Source organism: Aquila chrysaetos, chromosome 24, assembly GCF_900496995.4.
Source record: "Aquila chrysaetos chrysaetos chromosome 24, bAquChr1.4, whole genome shotgun sequence".
NCBI lineage: Eukaryota > Metazoa > Chordata > Aves > Accipitriformes > Accipitridae > Aquila > Aquila chrysaetos.
This window is the reverse complement of record NC_044027.1, coordinates 8461272-8488095: the sequence shown is the minus strand read 5'-3', so window position 1 is coordinate 8488095 and position 26824 is coordinate 8461272. Positions and strand designations below refer to the sequence as shown.

General features: G+C 43.3%; 1 protein-coding gene across 20 annotated transcripts in view; it reads left to right on the top strand.

The window, feature by feature from the left end:
* Positions 1 to 26824, top strand: part of EXD3 (exonuclease 3'-5' domain containing 3) — a 297484-nt gene that overhangs the window by 114320 nt on the left and 156340 nt on the right. For all 20 annotated transcript variants that reach the window (XR_005931367.1, XM_041119954.1, XM_041119947.1 and 17 more), the window contains 3 exons: positions 3213 to 3286; positions 6075 to 6113; positions 24496 to 24662. Coding sequence is in view for 19 of the 20 variants with exons in the window: in XM_041119954.1 (XP_040975888.1) it covers positions 3213 to 3286; positions 6075 to 6113; positions 24496 to 24662 (280 nt within the window). In the remaining variant the exon portion in view is untranslated. The remainder of the gene's footprint in view (positions 1 to 3212; positions 3287 to 6074; positions 6114 to 24495; positions 24663 to 26824) is intronic.

Genomic DNA, 26824 nt, shown 5'->3' with positions numbered 1-26824 from the left:
AGGAGGAAATTTCAAATGTTTTTACCTTTTCCTCATTAAAACAGAGCAGAAGGTTATTCCTTTCCTTTACATTTGCTTTACAAGGGTTGTTTCACCCCTAATTCCACGCTGACTTTCCTTCAGAGTTTTTTAGCTCTCATGTTAAATACCAGCACATCTTTATATAGCACTGTGACTGAGAAGAACCTCTAGGCTTAGGTGTCAGAAGATAGGAGCCATCCACTCTGAGGTTGCAGTGGCTGCAGAGTCAAGGTGCTGAAGGAGAAGGGGATTGAACATGCCAGGGTCCTCTCTGGGCCCTTACCTTCTCAGCTACATTTTTGTTTACTGAAGTACAGGCAGTAGAATATGATCTGCTCTAGACCCAAGACAAGCTGGCCAGCAGCTCCAAGCTTTTCATTGGAAAAACTGACACCACCCTTGCAGTTCTGCACATGAATTCATTGTACCCAGATACGTGTCTAAAGACCACACCGGAGCATTTTTTCCTTTAGGCGTTGATCAGACCCCTTGTGCTATGCTCTCTGTTCTCCTCCAGTCAGCTAGTGCTCCAGGCAGCTTCAAAGCTAGTAGGTAGCTCAGGGGTTTGGGGCTAGTCTGGTGCTTCTGCTGTTTCACCTTCCTTTCTGAGGACTGCTGACCCTGATCTGTAGTGGCACAGAGCATTTTATGAGAGACACTAATGCATCAGGCTACAACAAAAAGAGGTTTTCTTGAGTCCAGCCCTACCCTCCACTAAGTCGCACTTAGGGACTAATCTCATAATACACTGAGACATTAATGCACAGCTCACTTCTCATCAGATTCCCTGGCAATCCTTAGCAATACCAGGGTAAAAGCCTCTAGCATTTAAGGTACCTTGATTTTATTTTAAAAAGGCTCCTTTACTTTGTCCCCAAACAAAGTATGCTTTATCTGGACCTTCTGTTTTGCCAGAACAGGGTGAAGGAGTCTCATTGTGAATGGAAGTCAGGCTTTCAGTGCAGTGTAAAGAGAGGATTGGGTCCCCATCCCAGGGCAGGAGGCATCGTGTATCACCCAGGAGTGGTAGCCACATACCACACTTAAAAATAAATTGCACCATGTCCCCAGTAGACACATCTTACCGATGTTATATGAATGAAATAAGTGTATATTGTGGGTTTCTCTAGCCTTGCCATTAGACTTTTGTTGCGGTTTGGTTGTTTTTTTTCTCTAAAAGGCTACCTGGAATTTCTTTTGCCTTTATTGCTTTTGGTAGATGCATCTCACATTTTACTTTGGGCTTTCTGATTTTATGTGTTTGTGCTGTCCTTTTGTATGTGTGTGATCCAGTTTCCATGTTCTTCTAATTTCTTGTGTTTGAGATCAATAAAAGCTTCGATTTAGCAGTTAGTCTCTTACTTCACTGCCAGTTTTTCCATTGCCACCTCTTCTTAACTCCTTTTCCCCTTATAAATTATTTTCAGGTGAAATCTTACCTGCCAGTCCTCTGAGTTTACTGAAGTCCATTCTGTTGGTTTTATTTTGCTGTTCTTCCTTTCCTTAGAGCTTTGAACTCTTCATTTCATTATCTCTTACCAAGTTACCTTTCATCCTCATGTTTGTGTTTAGTCCTCTGTTTTTTGTAATAAAATATAGAAAACTGGATCCAAACCCAGTTCCTTTGCTCTATCAGAACAGAAAATGTCACTAGTGCGTTCAGAAATGTTTCAGTCCATCTGTGTTCCTCTGTCCTACTTTCTGCACAGATAGCTGGGCACTTAAAATCCCTCAGTTCTGCAAAGTCCTGTGCTTTGGATATTTCCTCTAGAAGATCACAGAAAACGTTCAATGGATCTTTTTGGTGACCTAGAGCAGCCATGCTGTGTTTCTTTCTGAAGTGCTTTGAAATCTTTACGTTACGTGGTGATATTATTAAATTTTGATGTTGATCTTGCCTTCTTTAAAGGGTGTTGCTTTCCATGAGCTGATGATCTTTCCTACAGATATTGGGATAATATCCGGAGGAAAGATCACCATATTTACTGGATAACATCCTGCGGGACAATTGCAATAATTTCCTCAGATCCTTTGAGGGCAAGGATATGTTGTCATGCTGTGGAAGATTAACTTAAAAATAGCAGCTTTAAACATTTCTGTTTGAGATGTTATGAAGTGATGCTTCAAGAGACTCTGAGAAGCTGCAGTAACCAGTGGTACAGCAATTCATATCCCTCTGATGCCAAGTCTGGTATTTAGACATCTTTCTTCATTCTCTCAGTTTTTAATCATTGGGCATGCCATATGTGGGGCACGGAGAGTGCTAAGGTCTGAGGCCCTTTTGAGTTGGTAACACTGGTTTCTCCCAGTGTATGCTGATTCAAAGGAGGCTGCAGAGAATTTTCACTTTACTGTTTTCTGTTACTGTTTCTGATTGCTGGTCCTGCTCCTTCTGACTACCAGCGAGATGGTTTTAGCCACTGAAACCCCAGTGAAGGCTTTGGTTAAATCTCTCCCTGTATATGCATACCAGCATCTAGCAAGAACTGACAGATACGTATGCTAATCCTAGTTAATGTATTTTATCTTCTGCATTTATCTCTCATTGCACTGGATTTCAAAACAGGGTGCTATGTGAAGGTCTTGTTTTTTGCAGTTGTAATGAGGCATATCTAATGAAGATGACAGTAATAAAAATAATAACAACAATTGTTGCTTGCTAGCTCAGCAAAAAAATAGTCACCTCCCTCTTTGTATGGATATAGAGTTTCTTTCATGGATGTATATTTTATCCGATAAACTTTAGCCACAAGTTTACATCCTGAGTAACATGTTCAAAACTGCTTCAATGAATTAACAGCACAGGTTCCAATTAAATCAAAAAGAATGCAGCCTCTAGAAACTAGAGGTGGTGCCTGTATGATGATGCTACCTAATTAAAGGTGTGAAGTCATTGACTGGGAAGCATATTGAACCAGCAAGTGGATCTTATCATTCAAGTGTAGTAGAATAAGAGATATCAGTAGCGAAGATTAGCATTGCTAACCATGGTTGAAAGTGTAAATAACAGTTTATAGTTTAGATAAGCTGACAATGCGTGTGTCTGTCCGTCATTGTTCCAAGTGTGATGGCATCCTGCCTTCAACATAGCAAGTTTGAAATTGGGGAAGGAAAAATGTAATGTCTAGACAGTAAAACTTCAAGGAAGTTCAGCTATGTTGTATACTTAAATGTCTTTTTCCTTCTTTTAGCTCTCTGCCCTAATGTCATAAATCAGCGGCACTTGAGAACTCTGAATTACCTCTTTTACAAGAGGTTTGTTGAGGTACGTTTCTGTATTGCGTGGCATGGGTGTGAATGAGGCTTTTTGTTTATTTTACATTTTTAATAACATGATTGAAATGTATTGATAGTATACGAGCAAGTGTTCCTTGTGATTATTATTGCATAGAAATGCATTGGATCTGCCATTGGACCTGTTTTTTCTGTGAGTGAATAGTTTGTGTGTCCATTGATATTCTAATGATTGGGTGTCATGATTGCTTAGAGCTGGATGCTTGTTCACCTCAGCATCCTCCGCAGTGATCTGAGACACATGTAGGTAGGTCAGGGTGTGCTCTCCATATGTTCAGTTTCTCTCAGCCATCTCAAATAAGCAGGAGCATACTGGCTGAAGAGTTGGGGGTGGGGTGTTGGTTTTTTGGGGTTTTTTTTTTTAAGAACACAAGGTTTTAGGCATGCTGCATTGCTGGGTTCTTTGTAGGCACTTTGCTTTGGTACTTGTGGCCTGGCTGTGATAGGTATGGCCCAAACCTGCCACAGAAGCTTTTTTGTGCTAACAGCCTTGTTACTGCTGAGCAAAATGGTAGTACTTTCAGCTCCTGAACCACTATTTGAACTAACTTTACTTTTGTCCAGCCTCCAAATTCTCTTTCCAAATACGCTGGTACTTGTCCTGGCACTGAGTGCTTGTAGAAATTAGAAGATGCTATTAATTCTTTCTAAGGAGCAGGTTTCTAGGAGGCAGCTTGGAGGTTGACTGTCTGCAGAATTACTTGACTATGGTTTGTCCTCCCCACTCATGAGTGTACTGAGCCAAGTCACTGCCCTTTGGATGCTCTTGAGCTCACTGCATTGGGGAGCACATTTGTCTTCTTGTCAACAGGGCAGTTTTGGTGCTTCTCTTGATGGTCTGGCATTCATCATTATCCTGTGCCTGGAGACAGATTGTACTAGCTGAGAGTAAGTTTTTGTTCTGCCTTTTCTGGAAAAAACAGCTTGCACTTCTTGTATCCAGGTATATCGATTGGACTGTGAAGGGCAAGGACCACAAGAGACTGCATATCGTAGCGAAATGTTTCCATTTCTTGAATTTTGAATTATCAAGCTGTATTTGCCAAACATGGAGTGGTGTTTCATCTGCAGTTCATAGAAGACTTTCTTCTTGTAGATACAAGAGGCTTTTTTAACAGAGTTTTAACAGAGCCCAACAGGTTGTTCAGATGTTCCTACGGTACTATTGATCCAGTCTTCAGAGAGCCAGTTTTCAGGAAATGAGACACCTCCTCCAGAAATGCCTGTTCTTTTGATCAAAAGAGGATTCATTTGATGTTCTGACAGAAGAAGGCAGATGCATGCATTTTTTCTGATCCCCCACCCCCCAGTACTTTGAATGTGAAGATAGGGTTGAGTGGTGGTGATCTGATGACGCCATTCTGGTACTGCCAGTTCTGCTTCCAAGACCTCCTGATCCATCAGTGAAGGCTCTGATCTGTCTTTGCTGCCTGCCAGATCCACTGACAGAAGAGGAGGGAGGATCAAGCATTTCAACGTCCTGCATCTCAAAGCTTTAATGTTGGATGACATCATTCTAGAGAGCTTGGTCATCTGTAGTGAGAGAGTAGAAAAGCATTTATCCAGGTGTATTTATTTAGCAGAGTGGAATGGATTCTTGATCTGGTGTTCTGCTCTCTCTGGCCTTCCATTTCCTTTGGTTTGGAGTATTTGCTTGATTTAAAGTATCCAAGCTGGCCAGTTACTTCCATTAAGGTACATTTGGCAGCTGTTTCTGGACACAGTTCCTTCTTCTGAGAGCTCTTTGGTGTTCTCTGTTTACCATTCTCAGCTGTGTATGAGGTCTGGTTAAATGGCTCCTTTAGCTCACTAGTATTTAAATTACATGCTTGTGTATCTCAAAGATGTTTTCTTTGAGGCTCTTACTCCCTGTTTGCTCTTGTACCTTTCCATAAAAGTGGCACTAGTAATCATTGTTACCTCTGCCAGAAGTGGGGGTGAGGCTCAGGCCTCGGTGGCTGATCAGTCTCACGCAGCCTGTGTTCTTGGCAGAGTGGAGAGCAGGTCCCATCCTGAGTTTCTCCCCAAGGTTGCTCTGAGCTACATTGGAATGGGGATGTTAACTTATCAGTTTCCTTCCCCAGACCTCATGATTCCAGAGGATTTTTCATGACTTGGCTGTTGAGAAAAGTATTTTTGCTGTTCTGAAGGCTCAGCCTTGCAGATAATCCCTGAGATTACTTCCTTTACTGGAGCCTATGGGGTTGGCTCTCTGCTGCGCTAGCTGTCGAGGTGAACAGTCTATGGATATATTGCAAATCTGAGGTAAAGGCAACAGCAGTGATCCATGTGTTCCACCAGGCCATGGCCTGTTTCAGCTTTGCTCAGCGATATCTCTGTCATTGCAAGAGCACCATGCGAGCTTTGGGGCATTCAGAAATGCTGCTGCGCTTTACAGCATGTTGTTAAGGTGATTAGTTTTCTGCAAACGAGCCCAGGACCCAGCTCCGGCTAATAATGAGAGTGCAGACTACTGCTCAGTAAGGGCCTGCCATTGCCTGTGTATTTTGATTGCGTATTAATTTTTTGGTCTTATGTGCTGTAGTGTAGCAGTTGTCTGAATTACTTCATCTAAGCTGTGGTTTTCTGCCATGCCTCAGCTGGTGACATAAGAGAAGCAGAGGTTTCCCGTGTGCTCCAGAATGCATTCCTCAATCACAGTTGATGCCAGTGTGTAAGACGGTGTGTTAAATTTCAGCTTGCTGTATGTAGCATTCTCCCTTTTCTAAGATGGCTCAGAAGTAATTTTGTCTTTTCAGAAAACCATGACTCAGGAGAATTGGACAGATCACGTTCAGGTAAGTATGGATTTCCCTCTCTCGTTTTTTCAGGGTTGTTTGCTTGGAGATTATTTTAACATGTTCAGAATATCCAGCTCTGGATATTGTAGTCCTATTATTACAGTTTTGCACTTTCTCCTAACTTTGTAAGCATATAGCAAAATTGTATATGCAGGGAAAATCAAGGAAGAAAATTTATATTTTAATTCCTGTTACGTCTTTAAAAATGCTCAAGTTTGGCTGGAGCATTTAGATAAGATTATCAAGTACATTCTTTTACTTCTATGCACTTATTTGCAAGTGAACACTACAAATATTTGATTAGTTACAAGGAGGAGGGGAAAGAGAGTTCTTTTCAGGCAGCTAACAAGGTGTGCGAGTAAATCAGGACAAATGTTAGAGTCCCTCTGCACGCTCCACTGATCATTTTCAACAGGTTTATTCGGTGACTGTTAGATACTGTGACTTCTACGTCTTGTGCTGTAGGACACAAGTAATTTTAATAACACAGGAAGAAGGGTAGCAGTATTTTTTTTTCTTAGTGTATAAACAGGAGAGTTCAGGCAACCATGTTTTGGCCTGATACTACAATAAATACATATGTGACAATGAAATATCAAGAAATTCCATGGTGACAAACCATTAGTGATTGTTTGTGTGATAGTGAGTGTCCATGATATCCCTATGGAATTGCAACCTCATGGTGAGTGTTTGCTCCTTTTCTGTAAGTCCTCAGTTTGAATTCTGCGGCCGTTAAGGATTTCTGACCATCAACTAGAGTCTTCCTTTGAAAATCCATTTGAATAGTCAGTGTGGGCCTGTGCGTGGTAACAGGCCAGTCTGATGACTAATGATCTCATGCATTTGATATCTTAGGCACTGTCTGTACACACCAGCAAAAGGACTGTATTTTAAACATGAGATGTTTCTTCTGTCTTTCATGGATCAGCAGGAAAAAGAACAATTCAAAAGGCATGAGGATGTGTTTTTTAAGACAGAGATCATTGATAAAATCCCCAGCAGCACTTCATGGCAACTGTTTAACCTACTGAGTGTTTTCAGTAGTGAATATTCAACTTCTATGTGTAGTTTATCATACCCATGTGAGAGGCCAGACTCTGTGTGGAAAGGAAGGGGTCTTGCCTCTTGATCTTGGTGATCTTATCCATTTAAAGAACTTTTCAGGGTTCCCTTTGATTCTCACAAGCTTAAAGGCCAGCACAAGTGCTGGTGGTGCCTTGGTGGATCAAGACCAGCAAGACACAAGCAAGAGATGGGATTAGCCATGAAACTGTAGCAGACATCTTCACCACAGCTTCTGGATGTACTTCTTTGGTGTGTGCAGTGAAGGGGTTTCTGTTGATGCTATGGTGGATAGTGGGAAAAACCTCCCAGTTACACGTGATTGCAGATCGTGTCAATCACTTTTGAAGACAGGAGGCTTGGGAATAGATGCTCTCTGAAAAGTGCTTGTTTGGTGCCTGGTAAGACAGCTCCCTAGGGAACTACTCAGAGCTCAACTGTAAGATGGACTATGGCAGAAGGTTGTCTTTGCTTTCCCAATGTATTCCAAACTTTGTATTTTCTGCATGCTGCCAACTTACATATTTTTGACAACTGTGTAATTATCACACAAGTAGTGCTTAAACTTGCCTGTTATCAGTCCTGACTCTTAGTGCTATCAGAGATTACTGTCTTTGGCACCACTTTAAAGCGATCAGAATCTGTACCTATGCATATGGAGGAAACTGAAATAATCACATGTGCAGGTAGGCTTCTGCTTCACACTGCTGGCAGCGCGGCTGCACTGAACAAAAGACGAGTTACAAAGGAGGAATCTCTGAGCAAGTTTTGTTTTTCAGTGCAAAAACTAAGGTTGTCTGGGACTTCACTGTTTTTGAAAGATTGGGCTTTACATGAGGGAAAGGTTCAACTTTCCACTCAGAGCTTCACCTATGACCTGACACGTTTTGACAAAAAAAATCTGTTAGGTTCCTTGTGGAACTGGAGAGAGTTGTTGTTTGTGTTGTATGTCCCATTCCTATGTTTAGTTCAGGCTCACAGACAGTTTGTGTATCCCAAGCTCTGTCTTGTGATGCCATATTAAAGATACATTGCACTGGGTTGGAAGCAGAGGGTGGGATACAGTATGACCTCTGGGTCACCCGGGGGAATGGGAACCAAAACTCCCAAAAGACTCCACAGCGGCAAACTCTCAGAATTTTTGGATAATTTTTTTCAATTTTAAGTCCAAAAAGGTTGAAAGTATTCATGGGTTTAAAGCCCATTTTTGTTTAATTCTGTGCTGCAGCTGTAACAAAAGACTTAAATTATATAGATATCAAGAGCCCTGGTGAAAGCAGTGTTAGCCATGTCATATTTGGTATGGCAGGTGATAGACATTTCTGGGCTGGTATTTCTTTTTGTTCACCCTGAGCAGTACAAGTACAGAGTTTTCCTGTTCCTGCCCTGTGGGATGGATTGAAAGTGTGATCCTGACTGCTCCTACAAAAGGCAGAAACTCGGTAGTTAATTGTGGGGCCAACAGAACCTGTTTCCAGCACTGTAGCAAACTGGTTTTGCCCCCTCCACCTGCCAGCACCCACACTGCTGATCTGCTGTCCAGGCTGTGGCTGCACAGGCAGGGATGGCAGCCGTAGGCAGGCAGAGGAGGCAGGAGGGAAAGCAAAGGGATCAAAATGTCTTCGTACCCTAGGGAAACTGCCCTCATCACAACTGCCTGTTGGCAGCCTGGTGAGCCCAGGAGGAGAGCTACAGTTTGTATCATCTTCTCCAAGCAGAGATACCTGGAGGGCAGAGGGAGGGTTAGAGTACTTCTTGCACAGTGCCAGCTGCATTGCTATTCATTAGCTTGCCTAACTGATTCTGAGCTGCATGGAAGCACACAGGAGAGTGCCTGTCTTCACAAGCAGAGGAGAAGGTGTGTAGGGTATTGATGGTAGATAGGCAGGAAAAAAAGACAGGGCATGAGCCAATTGTCTGCTTTGCTGTGTGCCCTTCTGCTTCCATTTTTGCATGCTTCATAGCCTTTATCAGCTGCATAAAGATGGTAGAATTGCGTAGAGCAACCACAGAACAGCCAATACATGGCACTGATCAGATGTGTTCAGGAAGGGTCATCCTGCCAGCGACTGCAGAGAGCACTTGGCCAGCAGCAAGAGGGGCTTGTTGAATACTGATGTTTCCCTGGAAATTCTGCAGGACAAACTCACTTTGAGACTAAAGAGCGTGGAAGGCATTTTTCAATCATCTGCTAAGCTTTCAAAAAGTGAACACACGTAGAACAATAGTATCTGAGGAGCATAGCAGGGAAGCAACTCTGATTGCAAATGTCACCTCTGCCAGTGTTTTAGATGTCAGACAGTGTCTGAGATAATTGCATGAGGTTGGCAATATGACATGGGATCTATGGGGGAGCAGTCCCTTCTTGGGTGGCAGCTGGAGCCCGAGAACATCTCAGATAGCACTAGACACCTGTGTTTTGGTGACCTGAAATTCTCCTAGTTTAACAGAGGGCTTGGGAATAGGAGGTTCGGGTATTTTGCTGCACCGCTTTTAGTGTGCCGTGTTCTCACTGATGCTTTGGGGGTGATCTTGCAATTGTGCCCTTCTAGACTCAGCTTGGTTGATTAGTGCCAAAGCGCCCATTTTGTGTGGAATCACCTGCACCCCTCCAGGTCTGATCCGTTCCACATGGGAGTTGTGCCCATCTATGCGAGGAGAGAGCTGCCTGGGAAGCTCTGAGACCCTGATGCCAGCCGCAGGAGACAGTCTCATCTTGATGAGGAAAGGCTAGGGTAGTTGTGCAGGGGAAATGACAGAATATTATGGGTATTTCTGAACTGTTAGAGCCCAGAAGGCACACACTTGCTTGATGATTCTAACATCCAGAGTATTTTTGCAGGGAGTAGTTTGACTGCAGCAGAGCTAACCAATTGCTACGGTTTAGAGTGTTATCTCAGGGTACTTTGGCCCAAGAAGTATATGTGTGTTTATTTGGACTTCCTGCTCTGAAATTCCTTTTCCCATGGAGCAGAACAGGGTGATGGTGCACAGTGATGTAGCTCTTCATTTGGGACAATAACTAGAATCAGTGTTGGGCAGGGTTAAAACCAGTTAGTTTATTTAGGACTGTTGGTGTTATAATCACCTGTTTTGCAAGGTGTCTGGGACAGCGAAGTGGTAGAAATGGTACTTCCACTTTTACTGACCTTGAGCCAAAGGGCCTTTTGTTCCTAAATCCAAAAACTTTCTGTGCTAGTGTTTGCATTGGGGGAACTTTCCCTTAGTTTCCCAAATGTAAAAATCTTAAACCCTTCTAAAACTCATGCTCAGAAAAAGCACTGGTGTTTGAAAAGATGTTACTTGTTCTTTGGGCACTCATCGTGAGCTGTGGCTTGTCAGACAGCCCTTTTGCCAGCTAATGGTTGGAACCACTCTGTCCTCCATTTTGGCATGTGTGACTTGAGAGAAGGGTACGGGGATGCAACATCTAGAGAAGTGGCCCTTGTTTTTTTAAGGCCCCTGTTTTGCAGCTATTTAGTCTGCTCTGGTCTTGCATGAGAATGAAGTAGATGAACCCTGGAGCCAGCTGTTCACCATGTTCAGCACTGGGAGAGACTGCAGCTAATCTCCTCTCCTTCTCCAGCTGTGACAATGAGATAACTTATTTATTTTAAAATTTCTGACCATGAAAATCAAACACTGTGCCAGCTCGTTCTCTGGGTGACCAGCGGTGAGATGCTAATAATTCGTAACAAATGTATAACTCCAGTTCCACTAAAATTCTAGGGTTGTTTTGCTACTTCACAGATAATAGTCAGAAATCTGCGGAAACAGAAGGCATAAAAGTACAGCACCCTCCTTTATGTGTAATACATTTGAAAAACTTTGACAATTCCTGGTCCTTAATAGGTGTAAATTATCTTACACTACAGGAAGGAGTTGATGTAATCTTATTTATTTAACCAATTAATTTCTAAATTGCAAACATCCTCAATGATTGATGCCAAGATCCTAACATGCTCTTTCTGTACAGGACCATTTTGACCTCAATTAAAATGTAAATACCTCTGGAATAAAATGTAATAGGTGTTATGCTCAAGGAGGTAATTTTTAAGGGGAATTTAAAGGGCAGAATGCAATTATTTTTTTAAAAGTTTTTGTGGCCAGAACACCTGGCCAGTAATCCTGCTCTGGGGAATCTCTAATAGGGACAACAGGTCAAAAGGCTACTTTGCAAATATCCACATCTAGTGTCCTTCCCTAGGACTCCTGAGTTTAGGCAAACTTTTAAATTGACTCAGGATTGTTTTGAGTACAGCAACATCCCTGTAGTGTAAGGAACTTAATATCTGTAGGGAATTAAGCAATCTGTGCAATGCAAATGGGAATGATATTCAGGAGGTGATTAATAAATGACATGTCTTTCGGTATAAGTCTGCATGTCAAATTATCTTTCGCTCTGTGTTTCAGTGAACTGTTTATTCAGGGATATAATGGATTTCATCACTCAGGCATCAAATCTAGACTGGCTGTTTTCCTGGAAGGTAGAAACCAAAACTAGTTTAACCAGCCGTTGTGTGGAGTCCCTTGCTAGTATTTATGGCCTCTTTTTTAGCAGGAAATTAGAACCAGTGGGTGATTGTTTTTGTTCCTTCTGGCCTTAAAAGTCTCAGGGAGGAATCATCAGCTGAAATAAATTTTCATGGTTCTACTAGTGTTGCTGCAACAGGGTGCTTGAGCTGAGGAGCTGTCTCACTTGAGCCTGGGTAGCTCTGAGTATGGGTGTGTATATAAATATGCAGGAGCTGCTCCTTGTCTCTATTTTGCCTGCAGTTTCCCTGTTAAGCTATCTGCAAAAGAATTGCATTTAACTTTCCACAACCTTAAGCAGCTTCCTAACAGCTGCTGTTTAAAAAAGAGATTTTTTTTTTTTTTTCTTTTCCATTTGCCTTTTGCAAAATAGATGGTATTTAGACCTGGACCAGTGACAGGTTTAAGATCTGGTATCTGTCTTGTGAAGGCAGGATTGAGGGAATTGCTTTATATCAGTTGAGAACTGGCAGTCTTCCTTCCCCCAGTGTCCACTTGTTGCTCCCATTGCTCCTTTCATTCCTTTTCCTGCATTTTGTCCCCTGTTCAGGGACTGACCAGAAACTCAGTGGTGGTGGGAGTGTTTTTGCAATCCCTCTGCTTTTGCCCCATGCCTTTTTCTTCAGATATACTATTCCTGTTGGAGGTCTCTGGGGAGAACATATAGCCACAATATGATGTAAAAGTGTATTGTACCTAAGGGAATATTAAACGATGGAAAAACTGGACAATAAAAGTAGCAGGCAAAGTATAGATTTCCTTCTATTTTTCAGTTCGGTTTGTAAATGGTGTCATGTATTTATTGATAGCTGAAATAACATCAGAGATGCAAAGCAAAAGGACTTACTGATAGGGCTGATGCAAAAAAACAGGCACATCTGTGACTGTCTCAGGAAAAGCATACTGTAATTCTTCAGTTACATTCTGCTTTCTGGATAGAGAGTATGCATCTGTACTAATGAAGTTAGCACTGTTGGTCTAAAAGAAATGGGAACTTCTCATTTAACAAACCCACAGCCGTTGTGGGAGAAATACATGGGAAGAGCCAACCAGGCAGTGTGTTCCATGCCTTGCTATCTAAAGAAAAGTCTATCAAAGGATGATATATGCAGTTAAATGTAAATACCTCCATGTACCTCCTGCATGGCTTAGAGAGGATTATCTTCTGTAAGACCTGGAGAGCTGTCCCTAATGATAATTATGGTAGTTTTATTTATAACAAATCCAGCCATTTCTTCATAAATAAATAGTGGTTAAGCACAAACATACTAATGAATTCCAGTGGAATTTTACAGTGGATACAAAGAAGCTAAGAAAAACTGCCATTGTTTTCCATACTATCTACCAGATTGTCAAAAATGTCAAAAACATTTTAAAAATCAGCCAAAAATTTCTCTGGAGTGATGGAAGATGTGTTTGCTCAATAACTTTGGAAACTCAGCTCACATTTACTTAAGTGTGGATCTACAGGGCCAAGCTCTGGGGATTCTGCAGAAGCATATGGGAGCTGGGTGTCTGTCTTCTGCTTCAGAGAGGTATTGGCAAGTAACTCATTTGAAAGCTCAGGACCTCAGTTTTAAAAGTTGTGGCCAAATAGCCTTTATATGCACACATATTAAGTACTGGAGAGTGAAGAAAGGAAACCAGAGAGAACACACTGGGAAAAAAAAAATCTCCTTTAAATTGTTTCAGTATGTTAGAGATGCTTTCTGACCTTAAACCCCCTGCAAGCAGACAGGGCTAGCTTGCTGCTAAGCAGTATAATTACATTTCTGTCACTAGCATGCATTCATTTGAAAGCACAACTTCATCAGAAAGAGATTTGGTATGGTATAAAAAAGAGGCTAATTGGCTTATGGCTGTAGGTTGAGAGGTCAGTATTAGATTAAAGTTAAGAGCATCAGCAAGCCATTAGACTGAACTGATGTGCCCTGTTGGTGTGTTTAATTCAGCCAAATGGGAGAAGCATCTTAGGAGTAGGAGACAATATAGGAAGGGCTATCATCCAAAACCTTATAGGAACATGTGGAACATACAGGGTCCTTAAAAGCTACATCAGGAGTCTAATATAGTAGTTCCCGTCATAGCTGTTACTGACGCCAAACTGCAACAGCTATAGGATTGTATACCACAAAGTAAAAATGGGGACAGGCTTACTTAAAACAAGCAAATCCTCATGTTCCTTTTGCTCCAAGAGAAAGGGAACCCTATCAAGAGCACTGACATTGGCGTGTCCAGCAGAAATAGGGAAAGGCAAAGAAGAGGATGGGACATGGAGCTTGCCTGCTTCCTGTGTTAGCACAGAAGGAGAGGCTAGATTAACTACTTTTTAAAAAAGAAAAAACAACAGGGGTCTGCACATATTCTGTTTGCAAGTGGGAGACAACTCTTATTTCCAGCTCTGTGGCATGAGAAAACGCAATACTCTTGCTCTGTGGTAGTTTCTGTGTGCTTGGGGATGTGCAGATGTAGGGTGCTACATTTGCCCAGTTTTACTAAAATCTTAAGCCTTGTACATGTTCACACACATGCACAGATCCACTCTTATGTTCTTATCCAGCCAGCAGTGAAACTATCCGGTCATTCAATAATCATCCCATGTTATTTAGAAACCTTGTAATCGGTCAGTACCTGTTTGAGTGCTTCCAGAGATAGATATTGGATTCTAAAGGCCTGTGCAAATCAGCTGCCTCGCACAAAGATGGTCAGGCTATTTGCAATTGATAGTTCAGCTGTATTATACTTTTAGGTGAGATTAGTTCACCAGTTCCCTGCCAAGAAGAGAACCACATAAACAGAGGATTGTTTAGAAAGAAAAAAAGTTCCTCTTGACGGAGAAGTCATGTAAATGGGAAGAAACAGGAAACTAATCTTCCCTTGTTCGCTCTGAAAGAATGCATATCTCTGAGGAATGTTGTAATTATGGATTTAGGAAATCAGTCCAATTTGCCAGGGTGTGAATTTCAGAGTTCATTCAGTCAACCCTCTCAAGCATTTCTCTTTCAGAACAAAAAACACCAGGAGTTTAAATGTACCAAAAGAGATTAAAGGGGAGAAAAATCTACTGCCAAGCTTTGCTTTTGGTAAAGATCCTGCAAAGATACTTTGCAGATTGCTTTGGCTATGAGCCAGATGAGGTTTGTACACGGTAAAATAGAAATAAGTGGTAACTCATGTTTTTCCTGTGGGCATCTATTTTTCATACACTAATGATGGGAAGAGTTAGTGCTCCTGAGCAAGTATTTCCATCATCAAGATTTTTGCTTATTCACTTTGAAGACTTCAGTAAACAGAAAAATGTCCCCTGCTGGGAATGCCACATTAGCATGTTCTTAGAGAGAAAAGAACCCCAAACCAAGTTCCTAACTATTCTGAAGCAAGCCTGGGCTGGAACAGATCCATAAGCAGAGCGGAGCCGGGGAGAGCACTGGGTGTGAATACAAGGCACAGCGAGGCTTGGGAAGATGAATGAAATAGCCCATGGTGGGCATCGCTGAGGAGTTCCAGTGTGGCCTGGAGAAGGGCTTTCAAAGGCAGGTCATGAGCTCTCACAAACCTGCTTAGAAGTGAAACAGCAGCAGAGAAGAGACCTAAGAAGTCTGATGTCAGTGAAGCTCAGGGCTGGGTTAAAAAGAAAGCAAAGAAATTAGCTTGCTGCTTCTTTGGCAATGAACGCAGGAGATTTTAAGTTAATTCCATTTCAGAACTTACAGGCCTTTTAATTAAGGTAGTGATACAGGTGAGAACCTGGAGCTCTTTGATGACCAATCTTTCATGCAGCTATTTCCACAAGAAAAGTGCAGATCTGAGGGGAATTGCCATACATCAGGAATAGGTACGGGCAAAGTAATGATGCATCTTGGTATAGGAGGACCCCTGTAGAAACCTGTTAAAATAATCCAGAGCCAGGACCAAGTAACAGGAGATTCCTGCTTTGTTGCTTGGCCTCATAACTTGGAATTTGACCTAAGTGAGCAGAATGGAGTAGGGAGAGAACAAGAAAGAGATTTCTGAGGCTCTTCCTCCATCTGCAGATCCTTCCTCCTGAAAAGTCTCCATTGGACATGTGGATCTGACACAGGCTGGACCCAAGCAGTAAATCCTCCCGCCCCACTGGGGAGTAGATGTACTGGAATTCCACTTCTTTTTGGAAAGGAAGATGGAGCTTATGAATTCTCATTATGTATGTGACTGGGTATGGGAACATTTAATTGAGTGATTGGTTGGGTTAATTGGTATACTGGTTTAGCTCATTAGGGTTAATATTAGGGCTTTCCAAAACAAATGGGAAGGCGTCATGGTGGCTTCAGCTCACGTACATCCTGACAAACTGATGAAGTCTAATCCTGCGAGTTCATTTAACAGCAGTAGTGGAGACGCAGCGACAGTGGTTTCATTCCTGCAGGCTCTTCCTCTTTACACATCTGCAGCTCTTGCAGTCCTGTAGTAAAGTAGTGCTTTAGTTCTCTGTTCCTGTCCCCACAATGGTGTCAAGCTCTGGCAGCGTGCGGCTGTCGCTGCAGTCCCTTGCTGTGCTTTTGTAGCTGGAGTGGAGTTCCTGCAGACAGATCTTGTAGTACGAGTGGATGTCATACACTTCTGCTAAGTTGGATTTTGGAATAATCATGTTTGATAGTAATCCTTCAGGCAGCCTCATAGCTTAGCAGAAAGTCATGTGTTCCTCGTGTGGGCTTCCATGCTTCAAGATACAAACTAAAATAGAGTTGTGTAATGGTGACTTTTGTAGAAAGTTTATGAAGTGCTTGGCAACTGTATAAACCTTCTTAGGCTTGAGAGCCCAGAGAAATTATGTTGGGTCATATGAGGACCAGGCTCAGTGAACCTCAGTAGCGGTGCAGGTCACCTAATGTGCAGTATATGATGGGAGCCCTCACTTTCTTAAACTGGAGAGCACAATTTGCCATTTGCCACACTGACACATTGTTCGTGTGTGTGTGTGTGACATAATGACAAAAGGCGGATAGATAAATGCTACTTCAAAATACACTGGGAAGATAAGGGTTGCCAGTTTGTCTTCAGTGCACTATGTTATTGGACTTAGACAAAGCATCTACTGTGATAAGTAACATACTACTTTGTGCTCTGAAAGAGTTTGGCCAATTTCCCCGTCCTCATTCATCTTCAGTCTTGCCAAGTGCTGGAATGCTTCCAGAAAATATCTCCAGCCTGCCATCGTGGGACCAAGAGGTGTGAGAAATCTGGAAGCAAAACTGTGTGGCTTATGTATTCAGAACAAGTCCTTGGTCCTTTGCTGATCCCTGGGATGAATAATATTCAGCAGCTCTGGGGCCAGGGTTAGGTTAGAATTCAGAAGACGCCTCTGCAGTGATGGTGAGAAAGGGATTTCAGGGAGAAGCACAGACCCTCAGGACAGACTTCACACTGAAGTGAAGGAAAAAGAAATTATATCTTGAAAAGCAAGTAGGGTAAAGTTACCTTAATCTATTTGTTAAGGAACTGTATTTTAGTTTTTTATGGATGGCATGCAATTATTTCTCTCTCCAAACAAAGGTTATTTTGATAGGGTTAGCCTGGCTCTACAGCTAATGAAGACGTACGTACGTGTACGTAATGTACATCTATGACATTCCCTGAACAAGTGGTGGAAGGGAGAAAAAGTATTGCGAGTGAATGCACCCTGATTTTGTTTATCAGCATAGCTGGAGTTGTTGTGGAATGTAGTTGAGGAAAATGAGTTAATTGTGGGTTAAAATAAAAATAAAAGTTCTGATCTTCGCACTGGGAAAGTCACCAAAGTGTCAGGCTACACCTACTTTGCTAAACAAGACCATGAACTGATCTGTGACCCTGAAGACAAGTGGCACTGGCTGACTCGTACCAACACAGTCTCAGGCTGCCTTCCATCCTGGGAGATTTGTCTGAAATCCACAGTGACAGGAGCGGAGGGACGGGCTCCCTTCACTAATGGCATTCTGCAAGCGCAGCAGTGGTGGCTAATCAGACAGTAAAAGCTGATTTTTCAGAACAGAATTTAAGTGGCTGCATTTGCATGCTGGTGGGTAATGTGATTTAGTGTCAGTGCTGAGCTTTACCATCTTACAGATGTATCATGGTGCCCTCTTTACTAAATCCTCCCACGTCCTGAAACATCTGCGGGATTGTGTGCCTGATGGTTCTCTTGGGCAGTTAGGAGCAATGTTGTTGCAGAGTATTACACCATCTCCATTAAACCTCAATTTCTGTCTGGGCTTGTGCCTTCTCCAGCCAAGAAACATTGATATCCATGTTCTGGTCAGCTATGGAAGTGAAATCTGGTAAAGATTGTGTCAGATTCACTGAAGTAAAATGCATGCAGAGCCTTTCATCTCTGAAGTAGGAAGTGTCATGTGTCCTATGAAGTGGAGCCATTGCCAGCAGGCAGTTTATCTGTTATGTAGCTCTGTGAGTTGGGTGAAGGTTGTATGAAGGATGTCCAATGCAGTGTTTAAAAAAATGTCTCAACCTCTTGCTTAATGTTTTTTTGAAAATACTCTCTCTTCAGATCTGACTTTGAAAGCAGAGTTTGTTCTTTACCTCTGCTATATACCTTCTCTCATCTGTGGCAGTATGAGTAGATTTTGGAGACGTTGATGACTTCATCTGGTGAAGATGAATGACTTCCCTCAGGGGCTGCCTGACAGAAATTTGGAAGGAATCCCAATGCAGGAAATGTATTTGGATCTCTATATAGTATTGTTGAGTATGATCAGGACCATCCTGTATTCTGGGTAGATGAGATCTTGGGTGTTCTTTGCCCGGGAGGTGCTTGGAACTTGAAAGCAGCAGTCGCTGCAAGAAGCTGCCTGTCTGTGTGGAGACGAGTCTCAGTCCTGGGGAATGCACAGCAATGCTAATCACAGAATCAGATGGGAATTCCAGTTTGAAGGAGCCTGTGGAGGTCTCTTCTCTGCCCTCCTGCTCAAAGCAGGGCCAACTTAGTTAGACCAGGTGTCGCAGGGCCTTGCCTGGTTCCACAGCCCCTCTGGACCCATTACAGTGTTTAGCCACTCTCACTATCACCTTTGTTTTCCTTAAGGCCTGGCTGGAACTTCTGGAAGGATCTGACTCCATCTTCTCTATGATCCCCCATGATAAAATTGAAGAGAGTGATTAGATTCCCCAATATCCCCCCAACTTAGCCTTCCCTCGGCCTCTCCTTCTACATCAAGTTCTCCACCCCACAAACCATCTCAGTGACTCTTTACTGAACTCTCTCCTATTCTTCAGCATCTCTTTTACATTGGGGTGCCAAAACTAGGCACCGTGTCCAGGTGTGGTCTCACAAGTGCAGAGCAGAGGGCAGTAATCACTTCCCTCAACCTGCTGGCTGAAACGCAGCTGTCTGTGCAGTCAACTGGGTGAATTTTAACAGACGAGCTATATGTTTTTTTTCTTCTGGCTGCCATTTGGTGGTGGTGTCTGGACTTCTGAACAAGAGTTGGCAGGATTGTGTAAGCTGCAGAGAGAAGAATGGACCCAGATGTGTCTCATCACACAGTATTGTCCTAGCTACTCATCACAAGCTAGCAGCTTCATTCAGGTTGCCCAGGAACAATAAGCTCCTTGTGAGGAGCCCTAGTACAGCGGCAAGTTGGCTTTAAGAGTTGCCTTTGCCTTGATCTGTTCAAGTGATACCGTAAGTTAGACTCCTCTGAATTGCCATTTGGAAGAGCTGATTGCATGGGGAGACTGGGAAGCTGAGTCTCCTGATTCACAAAGCTGAAGCTAGGTAGTGTGAACATGCCCCAGGGAGCCACATTGCTACAGCTTTGTTGAAAGAGAGAAGAAAGACCACTTCCCTGCCATTGATGTGGTAATGGCCTCCAGAACACTGAAGTGTGGCTCTGTCAATGACGCACTGATTGCTATCTGAAACTCAGTCTTCTGGGCCATGAATGGAGGCTATTTTGTTCTTCTTCAGTTCATAAATTAGTGCATCTGAGTAGCCAGTGCCTGTGAGCGAGAGAACAGCTCAAGTGGTGAGAAAGCACAGCTTTCTCATGCTTCTGTCTTTGTGCATTGGCCATGGGTGAATGGCCTGCTGCTTTCACAAGAAACCCTGTTCAGGAGTGAGTGTGGGTAAAATTGGCATCTTTTATCCAACTGCCATCTATGTAGGATATCCAGAAGTCAGGATCCCCCTTCTCTCACAGAACAGGCTGTGTGACCCCGGTCTGAGCTGGCAGTGAGGGTCCCAGCTCCAATCTCATGCATAAAGGACTTCCCTTCAATGACATACTAATGGTGACATACTACTCCAGCATCTTTCCATATAGTACAACTAATGCTAACTTCAAAACAGAAATCTCAAGCACGAATAAAAAAAGGTTACAGTGAAACTAACACAGTAGGGTGTTCCAGGGAATCTTTAAACAAAGGTGTCTGCACAGTACCTGCAGCACCACAGTGAATTTAGAAATGCTGTTGGTGTCCTCAGCTGCTTACAGTGGTTTTGTCCTTTCAAAGTCCAGGTTTCTTTTTCCCCTTTTGAAGCTGCTGGCTCTAAATATTCTACTTGACATTTTCTCCACACTAACAGGGGGTTTTTTGTTTATTCTGGAAGCACTTGAGAACAGGGGAAATTGGCCAAGACATTCAAAAGTTAAATTAAAATCTGACTCTGCAAATAACCAGTGTCACTGGTGTGAATAATTTCACTCTCCGGTAAAAGATATTGAGGGAAAGCAGAGAATTGTATCAGACAGAAATGCAACTTGGCACATACAGATAAAGTAATCTAGTTGGCTAGGATGACTTCCAAAGAAGATATTGGATATTTGGATCCAAAATTATTGATAACAATGGAGGAACTGCTGATGCTATGGGTTAAGATCAGGACATTCCTAAGCTTGCTCTGCACTGGTTGTTGTGAGCTTTGTAAAGTATTCAGCTGGGTAAGAACAGGATTTACGGGTAGGTAATCTGCAGCAGTCATTTTGGAAAGCTTTAATCATGGGTTTATTGTCGGTGTCAGGAGTTTTTGTATGTGCCTATGGATTAAAGAGCGTATGATATGTCTAGAATTCAGAGAGGGGTGTAAACAAGCCTCATGGTATATATAATCTTTTCCTGCTTGGAGGTGTCGCTGATGCTGATCAGAACAACTGTGCCAGTTCCCTCTTGAAAAGTGTTCATTTACTGAAAACAAAATACATGAAATGTCATCCCTAGTGAACCATTTGTCTCTGCATCTGTGCCCACATCTTCTTGGGCCAAAGTTTCCACATTCTTCCTTCTTGCAAAGCTGTTGTGGAAGCCTTTCCCCTTTATAGCAATGTTGTTTTTTTTCAGTGAAAAACAAAGCAAGCTATTTTCTGTTTCAGAATGCAAGATGTAATATCTCTGGAGAGATTAACCTTCTTTCCAGAGTTGTTTTTGTGGTTGAAAGAATAAATCTGTTATCATTAAAATAAAAAAAAAAATCTGCACCTCATTATTTCCAGAAATAAAGCTGACATAATGAGATTTATTAAGAATTGACTCTGGGTGAACTGAAGAGAGATCCAACCCCGAAGACTTTGTGTTCTAGAAAAAAGGCAGAAAGACAATAGGATGGACACAGGGGAAGCTAGAAGAGGGAATTGCTCTGTGATGTTAATAAGAAAGTATGTTCTTTTTGGGAAGGACTCTGAGAAGTGGTTTGGCAAACGCAGCAGGAGGAGTTATTCATACCTCCTTCACGTGTTAGGTGCTTGGCTGAGCTCTCTTGCGTGAGGCAGAGATGTGAGAGATGCACAAAGTATCAGGGCTGGCATGGCCAGGAGGAAAGATTCAGGAGGAAATGTAGAGGGCTAGAAGCATTACCATCATAGCTTATCCTTTTCTGCTCTGCCCCTTCCCTCTGTTCTGTCTCCTGCTTTTCTCCTGTAACTGAGACCCTGTTTAGCTGCTGGACTCCTGACCTGCTGACACTGGCTTCTTGCTGTGCCACCAACCTCTTAGGAGCAGCAGTAAAAATATTCCTCCACACATCCATGAGAAGAAATGTGGTTTGACATTTGGCAAAGTCACAGGGGTGCAGACTTAGTGCCGAGGCAGCAGTTTTTATGAGCAGGCTGGCTTGTTGTGTGTGCTACCTGGGATGCCAAATTTCTCTGTGCTTTTTCTTCCAAGCCTCTACCCCCTCCTGCACCTCTATGAGGTGGGTCATTCTTTTTTTCTTTTTTGCTTTCTTCTTTCCTTCCCTTTTACCTTGGGGCCATCAATAGGTTTGTTTCCTGATCTCTGTGCAGGGTGTCTGCTTTGAAGACAACTTCTCACCTTTTAGTTACTGAAAGAATGTGAGGAATGAGGCCCCATGGCCCCAGCCTACCACCCAGCCAGGCTGTGTTTGTACATGCAGTGGAGAAAGAGCAAGGTGCCTGCAGTCCCTGGGAGCAGACTCTGACCCTGCAAGCACTACTTGGTGGGCAGCGAAGGAGAGATGGCAGTGGCATGTGTGGAGGGCGGAGATGGGCTTTAAGTGCATATCTGAGCATTTCACTACACTGAAAAATAGTTCTTGGTAGTGCCAGCAGCAATATAGCCATATAGCTACAGGTCCTGATCCACCGTGTAGAGTTTCAACTTGTTTTAGCAATTAAGTTTTCTTGACAATATTAACTTCTAAGGCAGATCCATGAGTAAATCAGTCTGGCAAGAGGAGTGAATTGCTTGCTGCTCTGGTTGCAGTGGCTCTGGGATATTTCCGAGTGCAGGTAGGTTGGCTGGGCAGGAGGAGAGGGTTATTCCCACCCCCATGTAGCTGTTGTGACTGTTGGTGTCACTGTGTTCGTATTTCCTCTTACAACTGCATCTGCCAAGAGGGTGAACAAGACAAAAGAGCTTTGGTGAATCCAGCTGTCGCAGTGGAGACTGTTATGGGCCCTATTTGTCTCCCATGCTCCCTTATGCCAGGGTGGGCAGTGCACCATGCTCCAGCCACTCTGGCTCACAACTGGGTATTTGGGCTTAAACCACAGGTAGTCGTGAGTTTGTGCTTGTGCCCCCAGGCTCTGCAGTGTGCCGAGGCATGGGTGCATGTTCTCTTCCGTCAGAAAACAGCTGAGAATGGGGAATGTCCTGAACTGCCCTCCCTGTTTGCAGGTGCATGTAACACAGGCTCCTACAGCAACACTTGAGATTGTTGTGTTTTCCTGAAGCAATAATCAGGTTGTCATGTCCACAGAGGCCTTGAATAGACACAACAGGAGGAATTTCTTGCACCCAACCCTGGTTCTTCACAGCTGGAGCGACTGCTCCAGGTTCCTTTTATGATCAGTGGGGATAAAGTAGGGCTTTCAGAGCACATTTCACACAACCTATTTCCAGTGCAGGGTGACACCACCCACACGCTGGACCCCATCCGCAGTGCTGGCTGGGCTGGTGCTGGTTGCACAGGATTTCTGTCTGCACAGTGTGCTGTTGCATGTTGCTGGAGGAGGGACCTGGTGCCCCTGTCTTCACAGTGTGTATTGGGTCTGGCTGAGATGGAGTTAATACTCCCCATAGCAGCCCTCATAGCGCTGTGCTCCGCATCAGTAGCTAGAAAGGTGTTGATAACACACCAGTGTTTTGGCTACTGCTGAGCAGCGCTGGCACAGCACCAAGGCTGTCTCTCCAACATTTTTGCCCCCCCCCTCAATGGCAGGCTGGGGCAGGGCAAGATCTTGGGGGGGGACGTAGCCAGGACAGCTGACCTAAACTAACCAAACAGATATTCCATACCATATGACGTCAGCTCAGATATAAAAGCTAAGTAAAGGGAGACGGAAGGGGGGCGTTTTTTTTTTCCGGAGCAACCACTACACGTACTGAAGCCCTGCTTCCCAGGAAGTGGCTAGACATCGCCTGCTGATGGGAAGTAGAGAATAACATCATTTGTTTTTCTTTGCTTTCACCTGCGACCTTTGCTTTCACTTTATTAAACTGTCCTTATCTTGACCCACGAGCCTTTTGTTATATTTTCTCCCCCCTGTCCAGCTGAGAAGGCGGAGTGATAGAGTGGCTTTGGTGGGCACCTGGTATCCAGCCAGGGTCAACCCACCACACAGCGGTGTGTGCAGATGGGCTCTAGGCTGATGAGCAAGCCTTTTCCCTGCTGTGAACACCAAAGTCTATTGCTCAGGAAAGCTTTGCTGATGTGTCCTACCTGTAACCCTTGTGTGACTGGCGATCCTAATTACCTGTGCAAATACTCCCAAGGCTGGAGGAGACCCCATGCTACTGTCTTACCTGGAGAGAGACTAAGCAATCCTATTGCGTATCCCAGGACATCAAGTCCCGGCATCACTTCAGGGTTATGTACAGGCACAAAATGGGACTAAAACAGCCCAAACTCTTACCCACTCTGTAATTACCAGCCTAACGAGCCCAAAGACCTTTACTGTCTAGTCAGTCCCTGGTTCTGATTTTGCTTAATATAATCAGTATCTGAGCAAATAATATGCTAGTCAGCAGTCAGGCTAAATGGTATTGTTTTACCCTTGTTTCTCTGTGCTGCATCTGCAAAGTGCTATTCCCTGAACCAATAGCCATGCTGTCAAGAGGACCCAAGTACCCTGATGAGCTCTCAGTTAAAGTATGTGCTTTTCATCTCTTTGTAGAGAAGTACAGCATTCACTGGGTTTGAACAAAATCACTCCTGCAGTGGGGGGATTCTTGCTCCTTTCTGATCTTGTCCAGGAGCCCCTGGAAGATGCTGTCTCCTGAGAGGGGGTAGAAACACCCATGATGGAAATTGCACTGAACAGTTGTCTTCCTTCACTCTTGATTCCCCTTTCAGAGCACAGTTGGAGAGAATCGATGGCTTCAAGGGCACCTGATACAGTTGCTAATCAGTTACTGTGATTTGAAGACAGCAGCAAGATGGGCCCAATGCTGCAATTTGCCCAAGGAGATGCTGCCTTATGGAGTGGCTGATGAGCTTCAAAAGCTTCAGATCCAAGAGAGGTAAATACTCTGTTTCGTGCCTTTTCAGTGTAGATTACTTATCATACAAGGACTACATATTTGCTTAAAATAATCTGCCATAATGCTTGCTTGGGGAAATAATTTTGCAAAAGCTTCCTCCATTTACTCAGATCACATCTTGGCCATGTACATGCTGCATTTGCTTTTCATAAGCCTGGAAATGTCTGTGGAAGGTACATTTTAAACTCACTGCTGAGTACTTAGAAGCTATGTGAGATTGCTTCATGCTGCAGAGGGGTCTTCAGACTCCCTCTGCCAGATCAACAGTGCAAATGAAATGATGTGGGTAGGATCTGAATATATGTCTATTTTACTGAGCTGATTACACGTCTGTCAAAATTTTCTATATACTCTGCATCCCCCATTGTACTATAATCTGGTTCAATGCCTTTTAGGAGACTTATGACCAAGAAAATAATTTTAAAGTTCCTTAAATTTTTCTAACTGTATTTAATTTTCTTCCTCCTTTGACAGGTCATAAGCCATTTTTCATCCCAGTCTGTAATTTTTGCCTCATCCAAAGCTTTCAGAAATAATGGGAATTTTTGACATGTGGGGTCAGGTCCCAGAGGAGTTGCATTAATTGAATTTGGGATAAAATCAGACTCTCTGGCACAAATTTACCTAGTAAGCTTAAGAAGCCTTTAGCAGCACCCTATAATTAGTCTCTGTCCCCTTTTCTTCCTCTAATGCAATCCCAATAACACAGTGCCGTGGTTCCTCTTCTGCTTTGGGACCCCCATATTGTGTGCAGCAGATTAACTGCAGTAGCTGCAGTTCCTCCCCCGATGGGAGCTTCATCCTGTTGTATGACCTGAAACGAGAGTACAAAGGCAGAGGTACAAAAAAAAGAATTGAAAAATCCTTATATTAAGAAGGGTTCTTACAACTCCTTGATTTTAAGCACACAGAACTGTGCAAATAGCCCCAGTCAAGGATCTCTGGGAACCTGCTGGTGTAGGAGGAGCAGAGGGGAAGGATGGAGGGAAGAAGGTGGCCAGGTTCCATGCTGTGTGTAGACAAAGCTGTGCGAAGTTGAAAAGAGGCTCGAAATTTAGGAAGGCACATATAGCCACCTAAACTGTTAGGAGCTGTCTGATCCTCACAGCAAACTAGATCTGGAGGAGTACCAGGGCTTTGTAGTTCTGGTTCTGGGTATTCTGTGCTGTGTCTCCTCAACAAAATCACCCATCATCCTCTTCATGCAACAGTATCCCAGGCAGTTGCTCAGCTATGCCTTATGGAGGAAGAAAGGCTGTATTTGAAAAAATGACTCGATGTAAATGATTTGCTCAGCCCCAGTAATTCACTTTTATACTCACGTGAGTGATGGTGTATCTGCTATGCTTCAGTGACTCTGTCCACGAGATGTTTAAGCAAGTTATTCAGAGATAGCTGTGTTTGGCACCTTTTTTTAAACCTTTTTTTTTCCTGCAGAAAGACCTGCACATATGCAGGCTACTACAAGTCTTGAGGAACTGCAGAGCTTGCAGATGATACTGCATGAGGGTCCTGTTAGGATCTCATCCGGGACTGCACAGAAGATCTGGAACCTTGGGCTGGATGAGGTCTGGGTGGTAGTCCCATCAACACACAGCCCGGTAGCCTCTGTGCCCATGCATGTTTGTGAGCCGAACTCCTGCAAGGCTGCAGGCTACCACAGTCCTTGGGTTCAGAGTAGTTATGCAGCTACCTTGCTGGCCTGCTACAATCAAGCAGCATTTTCTCTGCTCATTCATGTGCAGGAATTCATCTAATTGGATTCTGTGCACAGAAGAGGACTTATCCCTGAATGCTCAGTGCAAATGCAGGAGAGCTCTGGGCCGTGTGGTTGGAGTGCAGCATAGCTCAAAGCCTTGCTGTCATTTGAGAAGCAATGATATGTTTCCACATGTTGAAAGCTTTTGTCAAAAACAGAAGAGAGGAAGCAGTGATAATTTTAGGGTTCCTTAGGACTCTTCCATTGTTGTACACATCAGTCACCTTATTCCAGGGTGTTGTGCTTGACTGGACTTGGCACCATTTGACTGATGCCTCTCTTACTCTCACTGGTGAAATGTATTGTGTTTTTTTTTAGCATGGAGATTGATATTTCTAGTTCAGAAGCCAGGTGAGATTAGAGGAAAGTTTGTGGGGAAAAT